The sequence below is a fragment of the Cryptomeria japonica genome, chromosome 6 (genome assembly GCF_030272615.1).
Source record: "Cryptomeria japonica chromosome 6, Sugi_1.0, whole genome shotgun sequence".
Lineage (NCBI taxonomy): Eukaryota > Viridiplantae > Streptophyta > Pinopsida > Cupressales > Cupressaceae > Cryptomeria > Cryptomeria japonica.
The window spans coordinates 675,796,708-675,809,572 of NC_081410.1; the positions used below are offsets into that span (position 1 = coordinate 675,796,708).

Below are 12,865 nucleotides of genomic sequence, written 5' to 3' on the forward strand. Positions count from 1 at the left end.
GATTATAAATATTCATTTAAAATAAAATGCACTATGAAAATACAACTCTTACCACTAGATCGTTAGTGTATGATGAAAGTACCTCATCGGCTCTAGCATGCGAGGACTCTCCAAGGTATCCTCTAGTCCCCTAAATGACTAGGTACAATAATATATGTACCGTATAGCTATCAAGGCCAAATGAAATGGCCATTAAGGTGCCATCATGGACATATGTCAACTCCTCCTTTTTCATCAACTGTTAAATAGATCATGTATATAAATATTAATACTTAATACTATCTATATTATAAACATTCATTTAAAATAAAATGCACTATGAAAATAAAACTCTTACCATTAGATTGTTAGTGTATGATGAGGGTAACTCATCGCCTCTAGCATGCAAGGACTCTCCAGGGTATCCCCTAGTATCCTTGATCTACAACATGATAACACTATAAATATTAAAAAATATTCTTATTATGTTCAAGCTAAATCCTATCCCTTCTTTAACAAGTTGAGGTATTATAAACATATCCTTAAAAAACACCTTTATCTATAAAATGACATGACGGGGTTTGAACTCATTTATTTTGAGAGGAAAGGATCGTGTGTTCTTAGAAAAGTTAGTAGGGGAATTTTTGAAATTTTTAATAAGTTATGGAAGAAAGGAAGAATAATCTTGACAAAGTAGGCCTATGCTTCTTACTATCATTTTTATTGCTATTTCACTTTGGAGGATTATGTGTAGATGAGAAACATTAATACTATGTCCTAAAACAATCATTCTTTATTATGAACAACTAAGCATTAAGGTGTAGAATATTTATAAGGACAAATGATTATAATGGAAACAATAACAATGAGTGAGTACAAGTCTATTTTCCATAGGACATCATACATAGTAAATAGTTATAATCAAACAATGATTGTGCATGATTTAATATCTTTCTCTAGTCATACTAATTGAATAAATACACATTTTCATATTTCAGTATGAAGAAAAATGCATTTCTCTGCATCATTGTTTTTCCATTTCTCATTTCATATTTCTTAATAATTAAAAATTAGATCAACTATAAAATCAAATCGTTCTTCCAAATAAATGAAAATAAAACTCCAAAGAATTTGCAAGTATCATAAAATATTATTTCATTAATGCTATGAGGTTTCCACAATCCATGTTGTATTCTTTTGAATTTTTCTGGATTGAATTGTGTGTATTTTTTTCCTCAACGTTTCGATTCTTTTTCATCCTGATGATGAATCACGGAGTGTGATTCAAAACGTTGAGGAAAAAAATACACACACAATTGAATCCAAAAAAATTCAAAAGAATATTATTTCATTATTAACAATTAAGATATTACAATTTTCGAAAAAGATAACTTTCAAAAATTAATTATAACTATTATCTTTAGTAACTACTTATTATACATGTTTTATAATAGCAAGTTCCTTGAAAACATTAATAATTAGATAACTTACTAAAATTTCTAGTAAACACAATGATCATCGATGAGCGCTTGCAAGCATCTCTCATATTTTTCCATGTTACCTTCTGATTTGCCTTCCAATATCTGGACAACTTGAGCCATGGTTGGTCTCCCATTCTCATCCTCTTGAATACACAGAATGCTTACCACAACTGCTCTTATCACCTCTTCAACATCCACCCCGTCTGTAATTCTTTCATCCACAATGCCGATGGTGTTCCCCTTGAGAATTTGAGTTGCTGCCCATGTCGGAAAGTAGCGCTGAGATTCTTGCACGCTCAAATCACTATTTCGTCGGCCTGAGATTATTTCGAGGAGGGTCATGCCGAAGCTGTATACATCCACCTTCACTGTTATTGGCACACCGGTCAGCCACTCGGGAGCCAAATATCCTATCGTTCCTCTTGTTGTTGTCAGCACTCTGCTGAAATCTCTGCCAACAAGCTTTGCCAGTCCGAAATCAGCCACTTTTGGAGAGAAATCTGCGTCTAGAAGAATATTTTCTGGTTTGATATCGCAATGGATGATGCGATCTCTGCATTCTTCATGGAGATAAAGTAATCTCCTTGCAGTGCCCAAAGCGATTCCATATCTGGTATTCCAATCCAGCACCTTGTCTTCTTCTTTGGATTTGCTGGACAAGAAAGAGTTGAGAGACCCGTTTTCCATGTACTCATAAACAAGCATTCTTGTAGACCCTTCCACGCAGAATCCACGGAGCTTCACCAAATTCACATGATGTATGTTTCCAATGGTGCTTATTTCCGCACGGAATTGCTTTTCTGCTTGTGCGGAACCCTGTGATTTTTTCACGGCTACAAGGGTTTTGTCCGGCAGAGTTGCTTTGAAGACAGAGCCAAATGCCCCCTTTCCCAACTTATGGACGAAATTTTTGGTCGCAACTTTGAGCTCTTTGTAGGTGAATGTTCTAAGCGATGTTGATGCGTAGTCCTTCACAAATTTCTCAAGCATTCTTCGGCGCCTGCGGTGAATAAAGCATACACCAATGAACAGACTACTCAAAACAGCTGCGCCCAGAGGAATTGAAATGGAGAGTGCAACTGCTCTGCTGCTGCTTCTTCCCGCGTGGGCTGACAACTGTAACACATCAGAAGCAGCCAATCGAATGAACAAGAGCTGGCCGTCAGAAGGGGCCTTAGTCCGCATGCTTAAAAGATCGCCAAACCACAATTTACAAGTTATATGAGAATTGGAATCAGTAAAAGCAAAAGCCGTGCAGGAGCAATTGTTGAGACAAGCAGTTTTGCATTCTAGTAGAGTCGAGTCTGACATAATTTGGAAAGGTTCTTTATCAGATAGAGACTTATCAGTAACTTGGAGGAAACCATCCGTGGTGCCACTGCCATTGATGGCAGGGCAGTTTAATGGAGTACGCCGAACACAACCGCTAGACCACCATTCCTGAGAACTCCAGGCAGCAGCGTTTCTTGGGTGGAAGCCTTCCATACATCTGCATGACTCAATGTTTTCTTGGGTGAAACATACTCCGTACGACCCGCATACACCATACACGCCACAGCTTGATTGGGTTTGGTACCAAACCGGGCTCCAGCTATTATTATCAGTACAAGTGTAGATTAATAGCTCGCCGTTCCATTTGAGAACATGTCTCACCATCATCGTACTAGCCTGAAGTTAGGGTCCAAGCTTATATGTGTAGTACATTCTTGTGGGAGAGAACACCACGAATTCCACCTTCAAACGGGAATAATATAGAATCCCTGGCAAATTGGTAAAGTAGCTACCAGTACATTCTCCCGTACTGTAATATGGAACAATATTTTTGTACTGCAGTTGAAGGTCAGTTTTTCCTGGGGATGGATTCATTTGTTGAAAGAAGGGCCCAGGCGCTGGATCCACTGAACTTTTCCATGATTTTAGTTTCAAGCCCTTCCAAAACTTCATCGTAGGCAAACGTGTATCTGTGGGATCTCCAAAGCTCTCCCATACAATCTCAGAAGTGTTTTGGGCGCCAAAAAGAACAAAATTACCAGTGTCGAGTATGGAAGCCCTGGATCCCTTTGTATGCTGGGTATTATTACTCGACCAAATGACTTTTCCTTGCGAATCAGAGACAGTGAGATAACCAGTTGAAGAGAGCGTAAAAACGCCGGGCATGTCGCTGATGGGAGTCTCTCTGTTAGCCACCCAAATGATAGTCTTCTCAGAGATGTAGGCATACCAAATGCCAACATACCAGTTGTTGGTTCTGTTGGGACTAAAAAATCCCAATTCAAAAGTGCCATTCTTTGAAATGATGGTCTGCTTTTCCCTCAGGGAAACCCCCAACGAAAGGGTGTCTCCAGCACCAAAAAATAAATGACAACTGCACTGGAGAATAAGCAAAGTAAGAGCTAGAATGAAACGTTTCAAGCACTTGAATGCTAAACGATCCATTTTCTTTCGGCTATTATTTCTCTATCTTAACTACAGACACCTTGCAGTGGAAGAAATGTCTATCTGGCTAATTCTAAGATATTAACTTGGACCCCAACTTCTGGCTAGTACGAATCCCATTTATCAGAATCCCATTTTATTGACTTGAACAATTACCCATGTTTTGCCGGTAGGAGATATATGGTATGAGGTTTGAACAGGGAAGTTCTCTCAGGCTTAAAAAGTAGGCTGGCTTTTCTTTTCAGTTGTCGGTTTTAATAGACATGCATTGAACCGAAATTAAATAGGATTCTGATATCAAATCAAAGGCAAATCTGATTAAAACTTGACGATACGTTAAATTAACTCTCATCCATATTATCATCAATCACATTTAATGTACACCTTACGTGTTTGAATTAACTCTCTGCCCGTCCAAAATTTCCAAACGACATTCGTTGAATTGAAAAAGTAGCCATTTTGAATAGATGTTTCAAATTAATGATTTCCAAATGTGAAAGTGCCTAAAACACTACTTTGATAAATCTCCACAAAGATTCTTTCAACAAAGACTCCATTTGTCGCATACACACAGTCCATGACTATCGGGCTCATCTTCACCCACGCGTATGTGTGATTTCTGCTGCTTCTTAACGTCATTATAAACTTGTTGCATCACCAAAAAAGATAGTAAAAACGGGCATATTATCAAAGAAGTGGGAGAATGATGTCATTTATCCGAGTGGCAGCGTCACACAAGGGTGAAATTGGTCCAAGCCAAATAACAGTCGAAAAGGTCAGATACATATGTGGTCACTGCATTTTAATTGGAAGAACTGTAAGCATCATTCGCTCACAATGACCTCACTCGAACATGAATATCCTCAAGTTGACAGATGATTATAGGCAAGTTGATTCTTAGCTAGAGTTTCAGAGTCAACAGTGAATTTGGAACATGAATATCCGCAAGTTGACAGATGATTATATGCAATTTGATTCTTAGCTAGAGTTTCAGAGTCAACGGTGAATTTGGACCTTTTGTTTTTTAATGACGGATCATTGTGTATTTCCAATTAAAAAAATACATTTTGATTTTAAATACTGCATTTTATGGGCTGTGGAAAGCTAATACCATCTATTGACTCTTGACTATCAAATGCATTTGACCCATTCTTCCCACCTCTCTATTGAACTCACTCCGATCCCCACCTATTTTAGATATAGACGATCCCCATTCTATTCAATTAAGGGAAGGGGGATCAAGCCCTATTTGTATTCATCATCAAGCTCTTGGTGCTGGGATAATTTATAATATGATCAAGGGTGCACTTTGATGTCTAGATAGAGGTTACAAAAAAAAGGTTAAGGGAGGCTTTGCTACTTGAAATGGTCTTTAACCTTCACTTAAGGTATCAAATAATTCTTAATATTTATTGAAAATTCATCTATTCAAATAAAAATTTTATTACTATGAATTTATATTAGGTGTCAATCATGAGTGATTTTAATATAATTTATGTTTTATTTATAAATATAAAATCTTGTATAAATATGAAATGAAATTGAAAAGAACAACATTTTATATGTAAATATTAAATTGTACGATTTTATTTTTTTTGTATGCCTATCTAATATCTCTTATTTTCTATGGTAAGAATGATAAGTTTTAATATAACATTAAAATGGATATTTTTTTTATTTGTGATTATTAAAAGATTAGAATGTTAGATGGATCTCATTTGTTGGAAGGTTGGTTCTTCTAACTTCAAAATTTTAGGCTATTCCTATTTACTTCTCCCTACTTCTAGTTCGTAAAATTATTATAGGTCAAATCAATTCTATAGTGAGGGATTTTAAACAAAAAGGACCTTGTGATTATTTGAAATTCCCTTTTGTAAGCTAGATTAAAATCTACGATACTAAAAAAGAAGTTTCTAAAAAATTAAATATATTAGGTCTTTTAATGAAGTGCCACTGGCCAATTTTTGGTAGAGATTTATCAAGGAGTATTTTGACCATTCTAATTTAATTTATCAAAGTATATTTAATAAATATGTGGGGAATAAACTCTATTTCGAGCTTTCTAATTTGACAACTATTATTTAAATAAAACACAACCCAATAAATGAATACATAACATATTGCAAAATGAAAATCAATTATACAATTATTCTTGAGACTTAAGAGTTAAAAAGGATATTTTATTGATGGTCTTGCAAAACATTCATGTTTTCCCTCTAGCATGAGTGAAGTGTTTTCAAGAAACCTCTTTTTTTCAAGGAAACTTCAATCTTTAATGGCATCTTCATAGTCCTCTATGTTTGAAAATAAAGTAATTTTCCACATTATTGGCCACCATATAGTGTATGTCATCAATCTGGAAGGCCTCTCTATTTTTGGTTCATTTATATGATAAAAGGTAAAATATTGTGATGTAATCATGAATGCACGACATCTTAGCACATCCTAGAAGTATAGCTAGTATTATCTGAAAAGTTACATCATTCTATTTTTTGATAGTAATATAGCTTGGTAGACTTAGTTTGGTTCCTTTTTCTCACAAATAGGATAAAGGGAATTAATGTGTGCTCAAACAAATGACATCCTTATGTATCTCTTGATCCTTTTTTAACTACAAACTATTTTTTGTTATGGCATTGGGTGAAGAAAAGGTAGATGCAATACAAGCTATGTGAATCTACACCCTTTGGTCTTCCATATTATAGTCACATCCAATGGAATATACACCATTTTAATGCATTTTTGTTTGTCAAAAGATATCATTTCATGAGAAATCTCACACCTTAAACTTAATCATCAACACATTTGTATTCCTAGTTACTATATTCTTACTTACTCTTGTGGACTTCTCTTCTATTTCCACTTTTTATTATCCACTACTTTTTGTAGTGTTGGTCTTTCAAACTCTCTTAAATGTTTACATTTCTTACAAACACACTTCTTTACCTCCATTCCCAATATCAATGAAGTGTGTTTGTCTATCTTTATTCTTCTGTCATTTGTAGAATGATACAATTTAAACTAAAAGAACCTATTTATATGTTTTGCGTATGCATTTACCCCCATGTTTATATTATATTTATATCAAAGTATCTCAAAAGTAAGTTAGATGGATAAAATAAAGAAGATTTAACTTGCAATGGACTAGGAGGGGAAGAAATGTTATAAATTAGATGGAACTTAGTGAATTTTTTTTAAGAATATCAAAATCTATAGAGGCTATATTGTAACCTAAAGATTTATGAAGATGAACTTGAAATGTGAGGAATTTTTTTTCTATTTTAAATTGGAGAAGTTGATTGATGTTAGGACTGGAAAAAAGGAACCAAGGGAAGAGTAGATGTATCTAAATTCAAAGGTGATTTAAAGCTATATTTGTTTATAAATTGTTCAAGACTAAGAGTGATATTCTTAGGTAGAGGAATAGAGGAAGATTACTCAAATTATGGAGTTTCTAATTTAGTTTGGACTAGTAGTTGTGTATTTGCTTCTATTTTTTAGACTTTATTCCTAAGGTTTCATTCTATTAAATAAATGTAATGAGTTTAAGAATATACAATAATTGCTTTTAAATGAAAGATATTTGAAATGCAAAATAACTAAAAAAGAAATAAATAATTTTGTTCATGCAATTTAGAATAAAAAAGGAAGAATTGTGTCCACCTATTAGATGGTCTAGTTGAAGTGTTAGGTAGTGTAGCGTGTTGGGTCTCAAATCAACAGATTGGATAGGTTCTAAGGAAATGCCAACTCCTATGATCAAAACTTCCAATTGACTTGGACAACTTATAGAGTGAACCTATTTGGTTACTAACTCTCTCACTTTAGGCTCTGCAAGACCTAGGCGGGTATACCTACTCACTAGTTGCTCCTTCAACTAATGCTTTTTATAGCAGATTTAGTGTCTTAATCTGATATCTCCTAGTCTTGGAATGGCATAAATTTCTTAAACAGACTGATTTCATATGTGTGTATTGATCTATGTATCTTACAAAAGTATATATGTTACACTTTGGCTAAATTACCTACTAGAATTCCTACTCAGCTACTCCTATTACTTTTAATGTGAAAGTATGAACTGATGAGTTGTATATTATAGATGACCAGTGCCTTTCTTTGTTGTTTGGGCTATAGAGTCTTTATATTTCTTTAGGACTTATTGTGTAAACTTATGAGATAGTTTTTAAACCCACCCCCTCTCAATGAGTCTGTTAGTTACTGTTTCTTATGACCTCTACTTCAATGTCTATATTGTAAACCACCTGAATGAATTTAACTCTAACCTTAAGAGACCATCCAAGGAAGAAATACAAGGGACAATTACAATTCGCAAGTAAATCTTTTTGATCCAAATCTACAATATGAAACACAAAATTTTGCTAGAAGAACACAAATAACCTTATCTCCTTTAGCTAATATCATAAGCAACTGCCTACAGAAAAATGCAGTTATCTGCAACACATATGCAAAGGAAAAATAACTGATTATATTATATATTTGTCAAAATAGTATAGTGGTAAGCCTGGGGCTATAATCTACTTATTTCTCTAATGATTGTTCCCTATTACAAAAGTTTCCCCCTTTATATGAGAGTATACATTATCACCAAGCGTTGTGGCTTTTCAACATATAACCGCTAACTAACACTTTTGTTAACAAATTGGAAGATAAACAAATTCAACACCCCTATGTGTTTGATGTACTTGTCATCTTTTTACATCACAATATCACTGTTTAGCATCCTCGTGTCATTCTCCATCAGGAATTAATCAAATAGAATGTGATTCACATCATGTGATAAGTCTTTGTCTCGATCCAACTTTGCCACTGCTCGATTCTTTACCTCAACTAACTCCTGTTTCCATTGTTCTAATGATGACAACTCACCATCATTATAAAAAGAGGGCACCCTAGGGGTATTCCCATCATCCAGACTCTGAAACTATTTCCTTTATTGATTCACAAATTCATCATGGGATTTCAAGTAAGCCTCAACTTCAATTCTCTCACCTAGATTCATCTTTGATTTTCGCGGCAGTCAATAATCATCTTGATGAAAATATGTCTTTCGATCATTTAGTCCATCAACCCCTTTTTCTTCTATCGATGACACTTTTGTTTTGAACATTACTTCAACTAGGTATTTTCTCCCTTGATTGAAATGTTGCATTCGGTCATTATTGTCGCCTCCTCATCGATATACATCTGACGTCCATTGGATTTCATGTCGAAGAAACCTTGGGCTTTGGTGACTTCCTTTATCTTTCCATCGAAACACCTTTTCTATTGATATCACTACACTCCTTCGATGAATGGGTATATTGTTTCATTGAAGCCTTTCTTTATCCTCTCTTATCGTCTTCCACCAATAAAGTTGTATTGGCGAAACAACGCATATCAGAGACATGCCTTTTAGCCTCCTCGAAACTCATATCCTTATCGATATCTTTTATCGATGTAGCTTCCTTTTGTTTGATAGATATCATTCTTTTGATAAGAACGCTTCTTTTGGTGAGTTTCCTTCATGTTGCGCCAATGGTATTATTTCCTCGAAAGCTTTCTCCCAACGATGAAAACGTCTTTGCTTTCTTCGATATCTTTTGTTGGTAAAATCATTGCTTTCGATGAGTCCTTTTCATAGTTCATCAGTGTTCCCTTTCCTTTGATGCCCTTTTTATATCGATGAGACATCGTTGGGTCTCATCCATATTATTTGGATTTTGGATATTTCGATAGAATGCTATCAAATTTGTTTGATAACTTATGGGTTTTTACGGTATCAATGAAAATGATGATTTCCTCCAAAGATAGATGGCTTCTAAGATTTAATTTCTCAAATCAAGATATTTTACTTAATTCAGATTTGATGTTCAACATAGTGCATGCATGATCTTCCTCTCTGAAAAATAATGTATCATGATTCAAGTATGTATTTTATTTTTATTTCTATTTAATTTTAGATGTATTACGTACCAAAAATAGTGTTTATTTGTTCGTATTAATTAGTTAAATATTTTTTTATCTAATATTTTAATGAAAATTAATTTAAAAAATATTAATTTAATTAATTTAACATATATAATAATTCTATCTTAATTAATTCTAAATTATGTTATTTTTATTAAATTAATTGGAAATAGTAGGATTAAAAATAATCTCGTTTTAATTGGAAAGCATAATTAATTTGAAATAATATGTTTATTTGCTAAATTCCATTAACTTGCTTTTTGTGTATTTGACTTTTTCTCCTATATAATTAAGTCCATTTATAATAGATCATGGTTTTAATTTAAAATTTAGAACCTATTATGACTTAATAGGTCTTATCGTGACTTAATAACATGATCACATATGTAATTTAAATATTTCACATTATATACTTGAGTCTAGGCCTTAAGAGGTCTATATTTATGATATATTAGGGACTATTATGTACAAGTGATAAATTAATGACCTACTATTGCATAATTTAGGTCCTAATATTTGCATAATATCTAGGTCTTAAGGGGAGTCAAGTATAATGTAAAATGTTTTTGCGTATGTGGTCTTGTATTAAGTCATAAAAATAATAAGACCTATTATGTCATAATTTAGGTTCTAACTTATATCATATTTAAGACGTGTACTTAGTTTCATGTGATAGGTCCTTTAATATCACATAATATATATGTCTTAAGGGGAGTCAATTATATTAATGTGAAATATTTTTGCATACTTGGTCATATTAATTAATAATAAGGCCTATTATGTGATATTAGGAAGTTTATTACATTGATTATAGGTCTTAAATGTGACATCATTTTGGAACCTATTATGTCATAATAGGTTCTATTTATATGACTCCATGTATGTAAAAATATTTCACATTATACTCAAGAGTCCCCTTAAGACAGGTATATTATGCAGATCATATTAGGAGAGGTATTACATGTGATATTAGGAGGTCTATTATGAAATAATAGGTCTTAAATACATGACATTATAGTCCACCTATTATGACATAATTTTTAAACGTCTTACTAAATGTCTTGAAATTTTGGTTTCAAATTAAACTTGGAATTTTGTTGCATTAAAAATATTCTCTGTCATCTTAAATTATGTGTAGAACAGGCTCGAGAAGAAGGGAGTTCTGAAGTGGGAGTCGAGGCAAATGAACCTATTGAAGAACAGAATATAGTTGATGAACATAGGGAGGAGCTTGTCCAAGTTGAACCAATGGAGGTTGAAGGAGAGGGGTCAAGCTCCTTACCTCCTACCACTGGTATGGATGAGCATATTGTGGATCTAGCTAAACAGGTGAAGAGATATATTTCTTATAAAAATTTAGATCATTTACTTGAAATGGATGTGGATGAGTTGAAACATCTCAGTGAAGAACCTAGACATACTAAAAGGAGTTCAATGAATAAAAGTGCAAAAGAAACAATGTCTCATTTCAACAATCTTGATGCTACGCTAGAAAAAGCTCAATTGTTATCAATTTTACTTACTCATAAAGACTTAATAGATCCAATGAAATTGTTGGTTATAGATACAACAAGACAAAAGAGGAAAACTTCTTAGCTACAAAAATCTATTGTTGATAATGTTAAGAAAGGTTTGGTGAACATTGGTAAAAAATCTCGAACAGTAGATAAGACCATTTCAAGAAGAGTGATGTTGACATCTTTAGTAAATGAAAGATTTCCTCAAAAAAGACAAATCTCTTCAATGTCATCAGAGCTTGGTTTTAGTAGAAGGACAATATCAAAATATCTTAAAAGGAGAAAGAGTTCTTTTGATACTACCTCAAAAGGGAATCGGGCAATTATGTGTAGAGCTCCTTATTCTGATAGAATTGAAGATGTTGTTAGGAACTTTGTGACAAGTTTTTGGAATGATAATACTCATCCTTCATCAAACAGTAGAGATGTTATCAAGCAAAGGATTAGTCCTGATCATTATGATTTCCATATAAAACATTGGATAGACATAGCAAAACATGAATTGTATGTGTTGTTTACTAAAACAAACCCTCATATAAAGATTGGACAAACCATATTTGAATGGTTAAAGCCATATTATGTGAAGGTAAAAAAAGTTTTCGAAACTTGTTGTTGTTGTTATCACATCAAATTTGATATGTACTATCAGGTGTTTTGAAATATTAGAGAAGATAGTGATGGTTATGAAAATGCTCCTCCTAAACAAATAAGTCAATTCATAGCATTCATCTTATGTGATAAATCAAATGATAATGCATCCGGTCAAATAAATTGCATAAAAGGAATTTGTGGAACATGCGGGGACTTGGCTAAATTGTATTTGAGAGATGAAGATACTAACATGAGGAAGATGATAAATTATAAGAGTTACAAGTATAAAAAATTTGAAATAAAATTTGGAAAGGAATCTACAAGGTTAGATTATGTAGAAGAGGAAATACCTATTGGAACATTTATGGAAAATTTTTGTAAGTTGATAAAACCATACATATGCCATGGTCTTTTTGCTAAGTAGCAAGTAGAAAAATTTAAAAGATTAAGAGACACTTTCCCACTTGGAACTATTCTATCCGTAGTGGACTTCACAAAAAATTACTCTTTTGCACATCAAAAAGAGATTCAATCAGAGTATTACTTTTCAAAGCAAATCACTATTTTGGTGCATGTGTATTATCAACATGAACAAATGGATTTGGATGGTGTTAGTAATACATTTGAAAATCATGTCATTAAGAAAGAGTACCACTTCTAGATCAGTGATGATAAGAAGAATGACACACTTTTGGTACAACATTGCTTTAAGAAGTTTTTTGAATATTTGAAAGAGAGATGCATAGCAATAGTTAAACATTTTGTTTGGTCTGATGGATGTGCGACACAATTAAAATATTCGAGCCTATTTTATGCACTATGTAGATATCATCAAAATGACAAAATACCACATGTTTGGAGTTTTTTTTAGAGTGGTCATGGAAAGGGTGAACA

The 12,865-nt window shown here is 33.3% G+C and overlaps 2 protein-coding genes across 2 annotated transcripts; both read right to left on the reverse strand.

The window, feature by feature from the left end:
- Positions 1–1,460: 1,460 nt before the first annotated feature.
- Positions 1,461–3,007, reverse strand: LOC131044325 (G-type lectin S-receptor-like serine/threonine-protein kinase At2g19130). Its single transcript, XM_059207569.1, has one exon. It carries the CDS (start codon positions 2,943–2,945, stop codon positions 1,479–1,481), a length of 1,467 nt encoding a protein of 488 aa, XP_059063552.1. The 5' UTR covers positions 2,946–3,007; the 3' UTR covers positions 1,461–1,478.
- Positions 3,008–3,134: 127 nt separating this feature from the next.
- LOC131876791 (G-type lectin S-receptor-like serine/threonine-protein kinase At4g27290) lies at positions 3,135–3,896 on the reverse strand. Its single transcript, XM_059222279.1, has one exon. The coding sequence runs from the start codon at positions 3,894–3,896 to the stop codon at positions 3,135–3,137; it is 762 nt and encodes a 253-aa protein (XP_059078262.1).
- Positions 3,897–12,865: the final 8,969 nt, after the last annotated feature.

Bases quoted from the DNA above. Each gene is read 5' to 3' on its own strand.
- LOC131044325 (XM_059207569.1), bottom strand. From the start codon at position 2,945: ATGGAAGGCTTCCACCCAAGAAACGCTGCTGCCTGGAGTTCTCAGGAA.
- LOC131876791 (XM_059222279.1), bottom strand. From the start codon at position 3,896: ATGGATCGTTTAGCATTCAAGTGCTTGAAACGTTTCATTCTAGCTCTT.